The sequence below is a fragment of the Erithacus rubecula genome (assembly GCF_903797595.1).
Source record: "Erithacus rubecula genome assembly, contig: scaffold_184_arrow_ctg1, whole genome shotgun sequence".
NCBI classification, from domain to species: Eukaryota; Metazoa; Chordata; class Aves; order Passeriformes; family Muscicapidae; genus Erithacus; species Erithacus rubecula.
The window spans coordinates 162,357-179,936 of NW_027636126.1; the positions used below are offsets into that span (position 1 = coordinate 162,357).

The 17,580-nt window shown below is 48.7% G+C and overlaps 1 protein-coding gene across 1 annotated transcript; it reads right to left on the reverse strand.

The window, feature by feature from the left end:
• Positions 1-8,420: 8,420 nt before the first annotated feature.
• LOC306815680 (olfactory receptor 14I1-like) lies at positions 8,421-9,353 on the reverse strand (the record flags this gene model as incomplete). Its single annotated transcript, XM_079332244.1, has 2 exons — positions 8,421-8,699; positions 9,060-9,353. The coding sequence occupies 2 exons, from the start codon at positions 9,351-9,353 to the stop codon at positions 8,421-8,423; spliced, it is 573 nt and encodes a 190-aa protein (XP_079188370.1).
• Between the last annotated feature and the right edge of the window lie 8,227 nt (positions 9,354-17,580).

The following is a 17,580-nucleotide window of genomic DNA, read 5'->3' on the forward strand; positions in this document are numbered from 1 at the left end:
ACATGTATAATTGGTATGTGCTCAGGTAGCTGAACTGCTTCCAGTAGCTGCAATATTTCCTGCACATTTGACTTTTTTCCTTTGTGAGTTTAACAGTCTGCTTTCTGTCCAGATGGCTCCATACACATGTACAACTCGCATGACTCTGTCTAAATTTTTATTTTTGTCTCCTTGTGATTTCTTAAGACGTGGGTTAGAGGGATTATCTCAGCTTTTTGTTCAGAGGCGTCTATTGACAAGGGTCCAGACTCTATTACCTCTTTGCAGGTGCTAACTGCATACCCAGCATGTCGCTTTCCACTGATGACATCTCCGCTTCCACCAGTGAACCAGATTCTGTGTCATCCAAAGGGGTGTCCTTCATATCAGGGCTGGAGTCGAAGGCTTCAATAGTCTCCAGGCAGCCTTGGTGTACTGGTTCCTCTTGATTTCCACTAAGGAAAGAAGCTGGGTTGATAATGTTAGTTACAACTACCTCTACATTGTCTTGTTTCACCATGGTGGCTTGGTATTTCAGGAACCTTTGTGGGGAGAGCCAGTGCCTGCCCTTTACTTCCAGGACCGCAGACACTGTGTGAGACACCAGTACAGTCATTTTCTGTCCCAAGGTGGATTTGTGTACACCTTGAAAATTCAGCACCACTGCTGCAAGGGCTCTGAGGCATGCTGGCCATCCCTTGGTTGTTGTGTCCAGTTGCTTGGATAATTAAGCAGCTGCTCTCTGGTATGGACTCAGGTCCTGGGCCAGTATCCCCAGGGCAATTCCCTGCTTCTCAAGGGAAATCAGAAAGAATGGTTTGCTTACACCTGGGAGTCTGAGAGCTGCAGCTAATATTACAGCATTCTTCAGCTGGTGAAAGGCCCACATGGCCTCTTTTGTCCACTGGAGGCCTCTGTTCCCATTTGCAATGAGCACATACAGAAGTTTTACAAGCAACCCATAGCTGTGTATCCACAGCCTACACCACCCTGTCATTCCTAAGAATGTCTGCAATTCCTTTGCTGTCTGAGGCTTTGGGGTTTGACATATTGCTTCCTTGTGATCTTGACCTAGAGTCTATTGTCTGACATGAATTTCATAACCCAGATAAATCACCTTTTGGTTCACTACCTGGGCCTTTTTCTTTGATGTCTCTGAAGTCCTAGAAAGTTTAGAAGGCTCACCATCCAGGCTACACATGCCTCTTTCATCTGGGTGGCTATGAGGATCTTGTCCACGTACTTCAGTAACTTTCCTTCTTCTGAGGAAGCCTCCCAGGATTCCAGATCTTTGGCAAGCTGTTCCCCAAACAGGGTAGGAGAGTTTTTAAATCCCAGAGGCAACACCACCCATGTGAATTGGGATCTGTGCCCACTTTTTGAGTTTTCCCATTCAAATGCAAAATTTTTCTGGCTTTCTTCATGGAGAGGGAGGCAAAAAAGATATTTTTCAAGTCTAAAATGGTAATCCAAGTTAGCTCTGGTGTTAGGCACATTAGCCAAGTGTATGGGTTTGCTGCCATGGGATAGAGATCTCAGTTATTTTCTTAACAGCCCTTAGATTCTGTACTATCCCATATGACTCATCTGGTTTTTGGACTGGTAAAATGGAAGTGTTGAACTCAGATGTGCACTCTTTTAACAACCTGAATTGCAACTATTTTCAACTATTGGACTAATTCCTTCCCTATCTTCCTTTTTCCAGAGGTACTGTTTAATTCTAACTGGTTGTTTTCCCTCCTTCACTTTAATTACTATAGGAGATGCATTTTTCACCCTCCCTGGTACATTGGAGGTCCACACTCCCAGAAACACTTGATTTATTATTTCTTCACTAATTTCTCCCTCCATATGAGCAGCTGTTAACATTAAAATTAATGCCTCTATGTACTGTTCATCATTTACCTCCAGAATAACCTCCACATTTTAAAATTTAATGGTTATTTGTAATTGCTCTAACAAGTCTCTCCCTAAAAGCTGTCTCAGGAAACTGGGCAGATAGAGAAATTTATGAATATCCTATTGCTTTCCAAGACTATACCTTAATGGTTTGCAAAAATATGTTTGTTAAAGTTGGCCAGTCCCTCCTATTACTGTAATATAATCCTTCTCCACAGGTGCCATAGTTTTATTCAGAACTGAATATATTGCCCCCGTGTCAACTAGAAATTCCACTTTTTTTCCCTTTCTCCCCAGCTTTAACTTACAACCAGTGGATCTCCTTCAGTGAGATCTCCTGGTCCTCCTCAGTCTTCTTTCACATGTGCAATCACTTTTCCCTTTTCCTGGTCTTCCTTTTCCTGAGGGTCACCCTGTCTTTGTTCTGGACATTAACTTTTCCAGTGACCATATTTCTTACAGATCACACGCTGGTCTCTGCCCAAGTTTAGGTTGTCCCTGTCTGCATCTTCCTCTCTCCTTCTCATTTATGACAGCTACGAACTTCCTCATTCCTTGTTTATATCCTTCTTCCCGGTTACTAAAGACTTTCCACACCTTGTCCAACAGCCTCTCTAAGTTCCTTACATCCTCCCCCCAAAACTTTTGAAGTTTACATCTTATCTCACACCTTATGACTGCCCCAGGAATAAATTGATTAGCTACTGTATCCCCAGCTCAGACCCAGGGTCCAGTGATGTGTGGCAGCCCATTGCATCCCTTAGTCGAATGAGGAATTTGGATGGCGACTCAGAGGGCCCCTGCTTGATTGCATATAAAGCTGACCAATTTATAGTTTTGGGGATGGCCCTTTCCATCCCCTTTGCTCTCCACTCCTGATAGCTTTCCATCTCTCTCAATTCTGCTGATCTATTTGAGTTCCACTGTGGATTTTGGAGAGGAAAATAATCTTTCACATCCAATTGCTGCGTTTTATAATAACCTTCTGCCAGATCCCCTGTCGTTTTTATAATCAATGGTTTTTCTGTCTCAGTCAGTGCATCCAATAATAATTGTATGTAGCTCAAATGCAGATTGTGTTGTTTATTATATATCACAGACATTTAGCAGTGTTAACTGGATCACTGTGGTAAGTTTTAGCAGCCTTTTCTCATGACTCCAAGTTGATTGTGGAGAAGGGAACTTTAACCAATACCATTCAAACCTGTGGTCCCACTGCTTCTCATACAGGTGCCTGTAATATCTGTGTCTGTTATCCAGTCCAGTGTGCGATTGGAGGAGAGTCTGATCCTCTGAGTCTGCATCCTCATCCCTTTCCTGTCTTATGTGGGAAGGCCTGAGCAAAATGTCCGCCAGATCTTGTTCCTGAGCTACAATCTGGTAAGCCTTATCCAATTTTGTACATCTTTGCCTTACACTGCCCACTGAACAACACTGCTTAAGCTTTCCTCTCTTAGACTTATTCTCCTTCTCTAGGGCCAATACCAGAGGATCAGATGGAGCCCTGAGCCCACAGTCTTTCTGCCATTCAGGGTGATCTTGAAGGGAGAAAAACATGTCTGCATATGATACCTCTGTCCACTTCCCTTCCCTCCTAAGAAATATAATGAGCTGTAAAAGCATGTTATAATCCAAAGTTCCACTAGGTGGCTACTTTGTTCCATCGTCCACTTTATATAATGGCCACCAGTCCTTGCAGAATCTAATAAGATCTCTTTTGTTTTCTGTGCCTGTGTCCAGCAGCGTCTTCCCAATGTGCAATAATACAGCCTAACGGACTGGCCTTAGGGATCTCTTTACTTGGTCCAGTTTCCATTATCTTCTTCTTCTTGTCCTGTCCCTTTTCCACTCAGAATTTTTCTTACAGAATTTCACTGTTCTTTCCCAGGTTTCTTCCCACACACAACCCCAATTCACAGGCTCCCAATGTGACTTTCCACACACTAACTTTAGAATTTTAGGTTCAACATTGACTTGATTAGGATAGTTTTTCATATTACACTTGGGGCTTATGCTCTGCTGGTTACTAGAGCAACAATACCAATGTATTTCACAATCTCTACAACATAAACACACACCAGATGCCAACCCCTTGATCCTCTGACAGCTCTAAATTTCCCACGAAAACAAGCTATCCCGTTCACCCTCTCTGGAATACTCAGAGTCTCTACTGCAGGTTTTTCCCTGTCCAAGGCTACCAACCTCCCCACAGAGGTCCTCGTTTGTTCCCTCTTTCTATCCAATGATTTATTGGATCAATAAATTCCCAGGGATCAAGGTTAAACCGCTGTTGAGGAGAGACTCCTTCAATTTGTCTATCCATGATTAAAATGAATGCTAACCACTCCATGTTCAAGCACAACACTTCTCTGTTCACACTTGCACTCACCCCACACTTGGCTTTTCTCTGGCAATCTCAGTCACCAGAGGTCAGAAGCGTGGGTAGAGCTCCACCCTCGCTCCGTATCAGAGGTACGGCTCGCCCGCCCACTCACTCACTGACACACTCAATGATTCAACGTGTCCAGACTTAGCAGTCACACAAAATAGCAGCAAAAACAAGGGTTCACTAGGCTCATCCCCAGGGTCCCTAGCAGGCTGCTCTGTCAGCTCAGTGACACCCCTCCGTTGGCCGTGCTATCGGCTGGGGATCAACTCCTCTCTCTTTGTCTCTGGCCCTCCACTTGCCCAGCTGCTTGCAAGCTCACCAGGACTGTGCTGTACATCAGGCTTCTCTGTACGACTTACTAGCAGTCTTGTTGTTGCTATTTAATACATACCATTTTATCTGCAATGCCAGCAGGTGATTGTTTGTCCCCACAGTGAGCGAACCAAGGTTCAAGATCCCTCCAGGGAAGGTCCTGGGGCGCCCCAGGGAATCTGCTCCTCGGCTGCTACCACAGCAGGCAGAGACCTCCTGGCTGGCTTGCCAATATGAAATGTGGGAAAACTCTCTATAATCCACAAAAAAGTTATAAGGGTAAGCATGTATTTATTCAGCGCTGAGGTGCATGCGGGATAGCTCCTTCAAAAACATGCACACCTTTGTCGACCTGTGCCTCTCTTTTTATTCTCTACCAACTAGGATTGCACAATGCGACTAATACATATTCGTTTCCTAATCGTGCCTGTCCCCATTTTCTATTAAAATTAGCTCCACGTCTCTTCGTGACTGAGCACTTCTCCTTGTTGGTTGCTCTGGTGGTTGTCTGGAGGTCCTTAGGATGAGGTAAATAGTATTCTTCTCAACTGAACTTTTCAGCTTGTCTCCTTACGCATACTCTCTTTTTAGTCTTTTGGTCATCTTCTGGACTTTGATACCAGTTTTCCTGGCTTAGGAGTCTGAAAACCCCCCCTATTTGGTGGTGCCTTTGTCCTTGCATCCTGTTTGCACATTCTAGCTCTTTATCGCATCTTGTAACCTTGCTCTTCTCCTGTTCTTGTAAGCTCAGTATATGTTTAAGCATTCCATATAGTTTTGTCAGCTCCCTTTTAGTCCCTTTTTTGATGCTTGATTCTTAATTCTTAATTTCTCTGTCTCAGACAGTGGCTGTGGTCAGTGTGTGTGGTCAGTGCTGTGGTCAGTTGGAAAGTTGCATTTGGGGTGGTCAGTTGGTGTGGTCAGTGGCAGTGGTCACTGGGTGTGAGAGGTGCAGGGTAGCCAGTGGGTGTAGTCACTGGTATGGGCTGTGGGTGTGGTTGGTGGATGTGCTCAGAGGCAGTCACCACTGAGGTGTGATCAGTGTGTGTTGCCATTGGGGTGGTCAGTGGGGTGATACATGGGGGCGTTGTTAGTGTTGATGTGGTCAGGTGGGTGATGATTGGGGTGTGGCAAGTGGGTGTGGTTAATGGGTGTCATCAGTGGGTTATGGTCAGTGGGTGTGGTCAATGGTGGTGTGATCACTTGGGTAGTAATTGCAGTGTGGGAAGTGGGGTGTGGTCAGTAGTTGTGGTCAGTGGTGGTGTGGTCAGTTAAATGATCAGTGGGTGTGGTCTGTTGGGTGGTTTTTGGATTTTGGGCAGTAGGTCAGTGCAGGTGGTCAGTGAGGGTGTAGTCAGTGGGGGTATGGTCAATTGGGAAGTTTCTGGGGTGTGGTCAGTGGGTGCAGCCAGTAGGTGTGGTCAACGGTGTGTGGTGGATTGGCATACAGTAGATTGGGTAGTCGGTAGATTGTGGTCAGTGAACATGGTGAGTGGGAGTGGTCAGTGGATGTGGTCAGTTGGAGTATGGTCAGTTTGGAGGTCATTGGGGTGTGGTCAGTTGTGGTGATTGGGTACCATCAGTGGGGGTATGGCCAGTTTGTGCAGTTACTGGGGGTGGTCAGTGGCATGTGCTCAGTCATTGTGGTGAGTGAGTGCAGTCGGTGGGTATGGTCATTGGGGTGGTCAGTGGATGTGGTCAATGGTGTGGGATCAGTTGGGGTACGGTCAGTTGAGTCACCAGTTCATTCAGTTGAGTGGTCAGTGGGTTGTGGTGAGTGGGTGGCAGCAGTGGGTGTGGTCAGTGGAGGTATGGTAAGTGGAGGTGTTCAGTGGGTGTGGTCAGTGGGGTGTGGGCATTGGTGTCTTGACAATGACTGTGTTCAGTGGGTGTGGTCAGTGGTTGTGGCCAGTATATGTGGTGAGTGGGGGTGGGCAGTATAAAGTTGTAAGTGGGAAATGGTCAGTGGGTGTGCTCAGTTGGGTTGTCAGTGGAGTGTTGTTAATGGTTGTGGTCAGTGGATGTTGTGAGTGGGTGTGGTCAGGGAAGGAGTAGTGAGTTGGAGTTGTCAGTGGAGTGGGGTCAGTGGGAGTGGTCAGTGGGGTCATCACTGGGGTGTGGTCAGTTGGGTGGTCATTACTGTGTGGTCAAGTATGTGACCAGTGGGTGTGGCCAGTGGGAGTAGTCAGGGGTGTGGGCAGTGTGTGTAGACAGTAGGAATGTAGTCAGTTAGTATGGTCAGTGAGTGTGGTCAGATGGAGTATGGTCAGTTGAGGAGTGTTTGGGGTGTGGTCAGTTGGTGAGGTCAGTGGGTGTGGTCAATGGAGTAGCCAGTTAGTGTGGATACTGGGGGTGGTCAGTACCATGCAGTCAATTGGTGTGGTCAGTGGGGGGGTACTAAGTAGGTGAGGTAAGTAGGGGGTAGTAGGTGGGTGTGGTAAATGGGGTAGTTATTAAGGAAATGGTCAGTGGAGGTCATCTGTGGGCTGTGGACAGTGATGAGCAGTCATTGGGAGTGGTCAGTGGCTTTGCTCAGTGTGCGTGTGCATTGAGGCCTTACAGTTATAATTAATACTGGCTATAATTTTATAATTGAAATGCGAGTAATTATGGCCAGATGAATGCACCAGAGGAGGGAAGAGTAATGGGCAAGAGGAAAAATTCTGGAGAAGGAAAGAGGAAAGAAAGCCGAGGCCAATGAAATGCTCAGTGCAGTTTGGAGGTAGTGGTCAGGCAGCCCTGGCTCTGAATAACAATGTCTGCAGTGCAACAGGAAACTCACAGCTCATGGAAAAAAACTTTCTGGCTGATTCAGAGGCCATGACAAACCTGAGTAGCTTCCCCTGCTGTCCCCCAGCCCTTGTTGCCCCAGGGGCTGATGGCATTTGTGCTCACTCAGCTCCATCTCCCCACAGCAGCACCATGGGGGTGCTGACGCCTGCTCTGTGCAGTGCAAACAGGGGCTCCTGAGCCAGTGCTGCCGTGTCTGTGCCTGCAAGGATGCAGCACCTGTGTGAGCTGGGGGAGAGACCAGGGCTGCAGAGGGGGAATGTTGTTGGCAGGTGCATGAGGACGCTCTAGGACGCTGACCTGGTCTGACCAGCGCAGTGGGGATGGATCAGCCCCTGCTCTGCTGCTCCTTGCCAGGCTCTCCCCCTTGCAGGGACCTTGCAGAGCACCAGCCATGCTGTTTGCCCCCAGCCTGCCCATGGCCAGCCTTGGGCTGCTCACAGGGGTTTTCTCTGCTCAGCACTGGCCTGGCCAAGTATTGTGGAGAGAGCCTGGCCAAGGAGCCTGGAGCCTCCAGGCCCTGCCCTGAGGTGTCAGCACTGCCCCAGCAGTGCCCATGGCCTGTCCCTGCTGCAGCCCTGGCACTGCCACGCCCAGGGCTGTGCCCTGCCCTGAGAGCACTCAGGCCCTGCAGCAACACGAGGGGCAGGAGGGCAGCGGGGCAGTGGCACGGGAGCAGCACTGGCAGAAGCAAGAGCTGCTGCTGCTGGGCACAGCTGCTCTGCTAGCACTGATCTGCACCCAGCTCTGCACACAGACAGTGTTGCTGCAGCTCCAGGGAAGGGAACAAAAGGGGCATCTCTGGAGAAAACTTTGCTGGGAGAGAAATCCTTCAGTGTGTTTAATGCCACAAAGACTGCAACCCTTTATTGACACATTTTGTGGCCACAGGGAAGATGGAGAAACATAATGGGCAATGGAACAGAGTGACTTTTTTTAATGGACAATGTGATAAAACTAAAACAAAGCAAAAATAACCCCACAACCAAACCAAGAAGAAGTATAAAAGATGACTTTTATTACAAGTGGTTTTCAGAAATTGAGTAGCAGTTTAATGTTCCTGAAAGCAGCCAGTCATCAGTGTCCACACTGCAGCCTTGAGCTCTTGATTCCTCAGGCTGTAGATGAGGGGGTTCAGGACTGGAGGCACCACTGAGTACAGAACTGACAGGGCCAGATCCAGGGATGGGGAGGAGATGGAGGGGGGTTTCAGATAAGCAAATGCAGCAGTGCTGATAAAAAGGGAGACCACAGCCAGGTGAGGGAGGCAGGTAGAAAAGGCTTTGTGCCGTCCCTGCTCAGAGGGAATCCTCAGCACAGCTCTGATGATCTGCACATAGGAGAAAACAATGAAAACAAAACATCCAAGTGCTAAACAGGTACTAACAGCAGTGAGCCTAAGTTCCCTGACTTTGGAGTGTGAGCAGGAGAGTTTGAGGATGTGTGGGATTTCACAGAAAAAATGGCCCAGGACATTGCCATGGCACAGGGGCAGGGAAAATGTATTGGCTGAGTGCAGCAGAGCATTGAGAAAGCCACTGGCCCAGGCAGCTGCTGCCATGTGGGCACAAGCTCTGCTGCCCAGGAGGGTCCCGTAGTGCAGGGGTTTGCAGATGGACACGTAGCGGTCATAGCCCATGATGGTCAGGAGAGAATACTCTGTTCCAATGAAAAAGATAAACAAAAAGACCTGAGCAGCACATCCAGAGTAGGAGATGTTCCTGGTGTCCCAGAGGGAATTGTGCATGGCTTTGGGCACAGTGGTGCAGATGCAGCCCAGGTCAGTGAGGGCCAGGTTGAGCAGGAAGAAGAACATGGGGGTGTGCAGGTGGTGGCCGCAGGCTACGGCGCTGATGATGAGGCCGTTGGCCAGGAGGGCAGCCAGGGAGATGCCCAGGAAGAGGCAGAAGTGCAGGAGCTGCAGCTGCCGTGTGTCTGCCAATGGCAGCAGGAGGAAGTGGCTGATGGAGCTGCTGTTGGACATTTGCTGTGTCTTGTCTTGGGCATCTGTAAAAAAAGCAATCATGGAATAGTTCAGGTTGGAAAGACTTTAAATAACACAGCCCATCTTGGTGGCACTTTCACCCCACTACCTGCCCAGGGCTGTTCTGCCTAAAGCTGTCCCTGCCAGCAGCTGCTTCCCTGTGCCGAGTGCTGGACTGTGCCAGTGCTGCCAGAGCCCAGCCCAGCCCTGGGGGCTTAGCTTTGCCCTGCAGATCCCTCCAGCACAGGGCACTGCTTAGGTTCAGCTCAACCTCTGCAGAATTTTGATGGCAATATCAGAGCATCCCCGATGAGGCTGGAAAAGCAATGAAGATGCTGCATTTAAGGGGTCCTGTGCTGATTTTGTCACTGCCTAATTTTTGAGATCTGAGGAATTTTCTTAATTTTTTATCATCCTGAAGTGAGAGAGGAATATCAGTGTGAAATCTCGCATCCAGGAAACCCAGAGCGGTATATTAAAAAAGCTGACTTTTCCCTTTTAGGCAGCCACTCCCTGGCCTTGCTTCCTGTAAAATCTCATTGGAAATCATTGGATTTAAATGTCATGCTGTGGGCAGCCCTGAACAATGCAGCATCCTCACCACACAAGGAGAACACTCCCAAGCCTTACCAGCTGTCTCCTTCCACCCAGACCTTGTCCCCCAGTGCTGGGGCAGCTCCCCGGGCTGGCTGAGAGCTGTCCCTGGCAGGCAGCAGAGTCCCTGCCCCAGCACAGCACCCTGGGCTGCAGGACCCTGCTCTGCAGGACAGCCCTGGGCACCCCTGGCTGCTCTAGACAAGAGAGAATCAGAGAATGTACTCACAGAGTCTATAGGCATTGGGATGTTCCAGCTTTAGGAGATCACTGCAGGAGCTGCAGCTGCATTGTCCTGCAGCCAGAGGCTTCCTGTGTCAAGGGCTGGGAGTGATTCTGCCCAAGTCACTTCTGAGCACCTTTCCTTCCGACTGATTGAAGTTCTCTGTGCCTCTGTGCTGTACCTGGGGTGGCCCTCAGCCCTGCTGGGCTGGGAGAGGAGCTGCTTGACAGCAGAAATGTCTTTTTGAAGCCCTTCCTGTTTGTCAGGATTTTCCTCTGTGCCAGGAGCTTGGCTCAGCTGAGCAGCACAGACACAGCACAAGTAGTTTAATGACTCCTCAGGGCTTTGGTGCTGTTTACATCAGACTCAGTCCCGCAGAGTGTGCTCAAAAAAAATCTCTAGAACTCAAAGTGAGGTTTAAAGTCCAAAGTTTCTTGAAGTTTTAATGGGTCCCACTGGGGTATATGATTGAGAAAGTTTCCCCAGGTTCCAGTGAGAGTAGAACACTGGTGGCAATGATGACAGGAGGGGACAAACAAGGGAAAGGTGTCTCTGATGCTGAGCAAACCTGATGTGTAGAATGACATCTCCACGTAAGCTTAGGAGTTATCCCACATTGGACCTGAACTCTGGAAAAAAGTGATGCCCACTTTAACACCAGATTAGTTTTAAGAAGTTTTAGTCTGATACTTTGGAGATTTGGTGACAGCGGGGCCTCACCAAGGAGTCAACTGTTCCACTAAGGAATCTCAAGGAACAAATTAGTCTTTTGACACTGTGGGGCTGTTCTATGGGGCTGCATGGAACCAAAAATCCATTTTGACAGAGTGGGGTCACATGGAACCAGTGGTCCATTGTTATACTGCAGATCCAAGGAGGCCATGGTGACACTATGGAATCTCCTGCAGCCATGGGTGAATTGTGACACTTCTGGGCCTCACAGAACCAAGGAGTCCAGTGTGACACTGCAGAACCTCACAGAACAACAGTGACTATGTTATACTACAGAACCTCGAGGCACAAAGGTTCCATGTTGGCACTGCAGAACTGTTGCTGAGAATATGAAAACTCTTGGAACCAAAAGTCCATTGTGACCAAGAGAAGCTGTGGGACTTAATGGCACCATGGATCCAGGAGGCCATTTTGGCACCAAGGACAGCACTGTGGCACTCTGGGCCGCATGGTCCCAAGGGGCCAGTGTGAAGCAGCAGGGCTTTGTGGAATCAAGAGGCCATTGCTGCATTACAGGGCCTCGTGCAGCCAAAGGACTGCTGTGACCCTGCAGGGCACCGTGGATCCATGGAGACCATTGTGGCACTGCCAGGCCCCATGGAACGATGGAGACCATTGTGATGCTGTGGGTTCCCACAGAAGCAAGGGGACATGAAAAAGGTCTGGAATGTTTGGCCTCCCATGGACCACCAGAAGGGTCAAGATGAATTTGGCATGTCGAGGTCTACCTCTCATCAGCCACTGGAGCACTGGTGCTTTGGGTTTTCCTTCCTATAGAAAAGAACTGTCTGTCTTTCCTGGTGCCCATGGGCAAAATTGGTACTGCCCCTAAAAAACTCCCTGTATGCAAGGGTTTCTCTCAGAGAAAGGCTGCCATGACAACCATATATGGCTGTCTTTGGCTCTGGTGGTCACCTCCCATCTGGCCCTGAAACACTGAGTCTCTATTCCTTACTTCCTATATAAAAAACCTGTCTTTCTCATCCAGGGCCAGCGGCCAAAACTGTGATTTGGCCTCCCAGATTCTATCTGTCCAAGGATTGCTCCCAGACAAAAGTAGCCAGAACAGAGCGGTCTGGCTGGTCTTGTTCCTCTGGTGATTTTCTTAGATTATGAGCTCAATGTTATCAATTGTAAATACTTTGGAGAGGGCCCAGAGAAATCCTAAGATGAGGTATGCAGGCTTCAGGCACACAACCACAATACAGGGACAAAGGAGCTCTGTGCTCAGTGGAGTGGAGACTGAGGACAGTGGAGGAGAGCCATCAGAGTGTTTATACAGCTGTTTCAGAGACACTTTTGATATAGTGTAAAACAGCCTAACGAAGAAAGAAAGTTTGAATGCAAAGTGCAGCTGGGATAGTCCCGACTGGATGCAAGAAGAGAGGAATTTCCCTCCCAGGGCAGGGCTGTGGTGCAATACATCCCCTCAAAAAAATCTTGAGCAGACCAAGGCTGCCCATGTTCTTCTTCCTGCTCGACCTGGCCCTTAGCGACCTGGGCACCATCTGCACCACTGTCCCCAAAGCCATGCACAATTCACTCTGGGACACCAGGATCATCTCCTATCCTGGATGTGCTGCTCAAGTTTTCTTTTTTGTTTTCTTTATGTCAGCAGAGTATTTTCTACTGACCGTCATGTGCTATGACCACCACGTGTCCATCTGCAAACCCCTGCACTACAGGACCCTCCTGGGCAGCAGAGCTTGTGCCCACATGGCAGCAGCTGCCTGGGCTGGTGGCTTTCTCACTGCTCTGCTGCACACAGCCAATACATTTTCCCTGCCCCTGTGCCAGGGCAATGCCCTGAGCCAGTTCTTCTGTGAAATCCCACAGATCCTCAAGCTCTCCCTGCTCACACTCAAACTTCAGGGAACTTGGGCTTCTTGCTGTTAAGTGTCTGTTCAGCACTCACTTGTTTTCTGTTCATTATTTTCTCCTATGTGCAGATCTTCAGGGCTGTGCTGAGAATCCCCTCTGAGCAGGGATGACACAAAGATATTCCACCTGCCTCTGTCACCTTGCTGTGGTCTCCTGTTTACCAGGACTGGGTTTTTTGCCTACCTGAAGGCCCCTTCCATCTCCTCCCCATCTCGGGATCTAGTGGTGTCAGTTTTGTACTCGATGGTACCTCCAGCCCTGCACCACCACACCCTGCTGGCCACACCATTCCTGATCCAGATCAGAAAACATTTCTCCTGTACAACCTGCTCTCCATCAGTACCCCCAAGTGCCTTTCTTCCTGGCTGCTGTCCAGCCACTCTGTCTCCAGCCTGTAGCACTGCAGGGGTTGTTGTGTCCAAGGTGCAGGACCCAGCACGTGGACTTATTAAACCTCATCTTTGGATTTGGGCCCTGGATCCAGCCTGTCCACGTCCCTCTGCAGAGCCCTTCTACTCTCTAGAAGACCCACACTCACACCCAGCATTGTGTCACCACAGTCTTATGAGGCCCTAGAATGTCACAATGGTCTCTATGATTTCATGAGTCCTCCCTTTGTCACAATGCCCCTTTGGTTCCATGGGACCCCTTGATGTCCCAAAGTCCCTAGGATCCCTGGGCCCCACAGAGTCACAAAGGCATTTTGGTCCCCCAGAGCCCTGCAGTGCCACAGTGGATCCTTGGTTCCATGAGGTCTTGCAGTGCAGCAATGCTCTCCTTGGTTCCACGGTGTCACAATGGCCTCTTGGTCCCAAGAGGCATCACCTTGTCAAACATGTTTCCGTCATTCCCTGAGTCCATGAGGAGCAGCACTGGCCCCTTGGTTCCATGAGGGCTCCAAGTGCCACCATGAATTCCTTGGTGCTGCAATGTCACAATGGAGCCCTGGTTCCACAAAATCCTGCAGTGTCACCAGGGACCCTTGGTTCCATGGGGCACCACAGTGTCATAATTGTTCCCTTAGTTCCAAAAGTCCTTGCAGTGGAACAATGGCCCCTTGATTCCATTTGTCCCAGACTCTCATAAGGTTCTCCTTCGTTCTGCAGTGTCACAATGGCCCCTTGATTCCACAAGGCCCTGCAGTGTCACAGTGTCCTCTGTGGTTCCGGAGGACCAGACTGTCACCATGGACTCCTTGCTTCCATGCAGCCCCACAGTGTCACAGTGGCCCCTTGGCTCTGTGGTGCCATGTTGTACACAGTGTCACTCTGGTCCTCTCAGTTCCATGAGGCCCTGCAGTGTCACAATGGTCCCTTGCTTCCCCAGGGCCCTGCAGTGTCACAATCATCACAGAATCACCCAGGCTGGAAAAGATCTTTGAGAGCATCAAGTCCAACCTGTGACCCAGCACCACCTTGTCACCCAGATCATAACACTCAGTGCCACAACCAGTCTATCCTGAAACACTTCCAGGGACAGTGACTCACCCACCTCCCTGGTCACCCTATTCCAATGGGCAATCACCCTTTCTGCGAAGAATATTTCCTAATGCCCAGCCTAAATTTTCCCCTAGTATAGCTTGAGGCTGTGTCCTCTTGTCCTGTGACTGTTCCCTGGAAAAAGAGCCTGACCTCCACCTGCCTGCACCCTCTTGTCAGGGAGTTGCAGAGAGTGATGAGGTCTCACCTGAGCTTCCTCCAGAATAAACATCTCCAGCTCCCTCAGCTGATCCTCACAGGACTTGTGTTCCAGACCCCTCACCAGCCTTGGTACCCTTCTCTGGACATACTCCAGCCTCTCCATGTCCTCCCTTATTTTTGGTCCAGAACTGGACACAGCACTTGAGGTGCTGCACAACTAGTGCTGAACACAAGGGAAGAATCGCTGTCCTGTTCCTGCTGGCCACACCATTCCTGATCCAATGTAGTTCAAGGTGTTGGATGAGGGAATTAGAGGGAGGGGGTGGGGACAAAGTGTTATTTATTGTCATCCATGAAGGGTCTTGATTTTCATATCTATTCAGACTTCATTAGAAGATTCAGGGGTTCAATATCAATTGGACATTGCTGGTATCAATCAATAAATACGAAAAGAAATCAGTACAAAATGCTTCTCCCTGCATTGTTTTCAATATAGTATATAGCCTATTCACTTTGAATACACTACTGAAATCTGCCTAATTAATCACAGAAGAATTGAAAACTTAAATTATTCCCAGGGGCTTTTCTTGTTTGGGTGTTTTGAACAAATACTTTTGAGTTTTTCTCACTGATTCCCTGAACTGAAGAGGTCAAGAAAGAAGAGTTCAATATTAAGTTTGTCATGGATTTAACATTGGCCAAATTGCCAGTGCACCCACGAGAATTATTTGCTCATTTTCTGCTGTGAGGTGGGATTAGGAGGAAGGTAAAACTAGCTCAAACTTTAAAAGGTACAAAGAAAAAACTTTATTACTAGAAATTACAAGAAAAAAAAAAATCTCAATAAAACTTTCAGAACATTTCTCCTCCCCCTACAACTTCTTTTCTTTCACACTGATAACATACAGAAACGGATCAGTCAATTTGCCATCTCTATAAATAGCCTTTCACCCATTTACTTGGGTGAGGAGAACTTTTCATCAGTCTATGGAGATTTTACCACAAGAAAACAGTTTTCTCCCGGCCCTGTGACACAGTGAATCAGCCATTCAGGAGAATGTAAATCTGATCACTCTGTAAAAATCCCTTCCTCGACTTACAGTTTTTCCATAACAATTTTTAAAGACCATATCAATTTATGAGGCAGCACTCACAGGCTGATGGCCTCCCCTTCCCCTTGGCCCAGGGGTTTTTGGAAAATCTTATCAGGGGCAGCATTCCAGGTACGTCATGGCCAGTCTGGCCACTCTGGGGGGAGGGGGAAGCAGGCAGGATCTCAGCAGCTGATGGCGCTGTCTAGTAATTCCCCTTTTCCCAAGTTACTCAAAATTTGAAAGAGGACAGAAACAGAAGAAATAGAAAACATAGAGAGAAAGACAAAAAAGAAACAGAGATGCACACTCTTGGATTCCAGTACTGTTCAGACAGAAATTCCAAGAGGAGGTAGCATCAAGATGTGCGCTTGCCTAGTGGTCTGCCTGAAATTCTCCTTGGTCTTCCTGGGTCCTTCTCCCAGGTATAACTTTTGGTCATTTGGTCACTCAGGAGCTGGGCTGGGGCTCCAGGGATGAGTGTGGAGCATTTCCTTTGGTGTGACACAGACCACAGGAGCAGGAAGGGACTTGGACTGAGAACGTGCTTCGTGTTTTTTTAAGCCCCCGGGCCTTCATGGGCCTCCCCCTCCGGTGAGACTTGTGATTGCTTGGACAATCAGAGCCTGGGTCAGCACCACCCCACTGTGTGACTGACTGACAGCTCCTGCCAAGGTGTCTGGGACACTGATCTCATCCAGTCTCTGACTGTGACCATGGTGACACTGCGGAACCTCATGGAACCATGGGTCAGTTGTGACAAAGACAGTAGCAGATCCAAGGACACCATGGAGACACCACAGAGCCTCATAGAACCAAAGAGACCATTGTGACATTCTTGTGCCTCATGGATTCAGTGGGACCATTGTGACTCCAGACCCCTATGGAACCAGGGGTCAAGGATGAAGCTCTGGGGCTCATAGAACCAAGGAGCCATTGTGAAACTGAAACAGGGAAAATTAAAATTAATAAGTTAAGGGTAAAAATACAGGAGGATGCTTTAACTAGAAGGGGACTGGCAATATTCTCTGAGTGCTTAACATTCACTGCCTTTGCAAGAACAGGAGGACAGAGCAAGGCTTCAAGATAAGATAGAGGGCCAAGAATGTGAAAGCAGGATGGAAGAGTGAGACCCATTCCAGATAACGGGGATTCCTTAGACCTCTGAGCCAGCAAAAACTGGTATTAAGGTCTGGAAAGGAACCTAAGACTAATATGCAAAGAAGGTGAGTTAGAAGTTCAAACTGAGAGGAAGACTGCTTACTTCATCCCAGACAGCCACCAGAACAACCAACAAGGAGCAGTGTGAAGTCACAAAGTGCCGTAGAGCTAATTTTAATATGAAGCAGGGACGGGGGCGGGGAGTTAGGAAATGAATTTGTATTAGGCATATTGTGCAATCCTAGTTTGTAGAGAAAAAAAAGAGAGGTGCAGGTCACCAAAGGTGTGCATGTTTTTGGAGGAGCTATGCCCCATGCACCTCAGTGCTCAATAAAATACATATCTACAACTTACTTTGTGGGTTATGAAGTTTTTCTGTGCACCAATTTGGGTGACCCCACTGCTCCCCTGAGATTTCGGGGCGCCCTCTTTGCCCACCTCAGAACTGGAGCTGGTGCAGAATGCCACCTGCACCGACCACACAGACCAGAGCACCTGGGTGTACCTGCGCTGCATCATCTCCTGAGGCCCCCCTCCCACCTCTGGGGCCCTTGCCTGGAGTTTTGGTGTAACCCTGAATGTTTGAGTGCCCCCTGACAGCCCCCCCACCACGGAGGGTCATCTGTGTCCACATTGACTGAAAGGATGCAACAGTGGCCATTATCTTTTCCCAGCCCATCCAGGAGAGTCGGGACACTTGGGTGCTCCAAACATCACCTGCACATCCCCAAAAATCACCTGGATACACCTGGGTAGCTCCCAGTATATCCTGGATCACGGCAAAAATCACCTGGATACACCTGGGTACCTCTTGGATAACTGGATCACCCAAAACCCCTAGGGCCCCCCAAAACTGGTGCCCAAAAATCCTCATTGCTTTGGGAGGACCTGGTGTCCCTAAATCT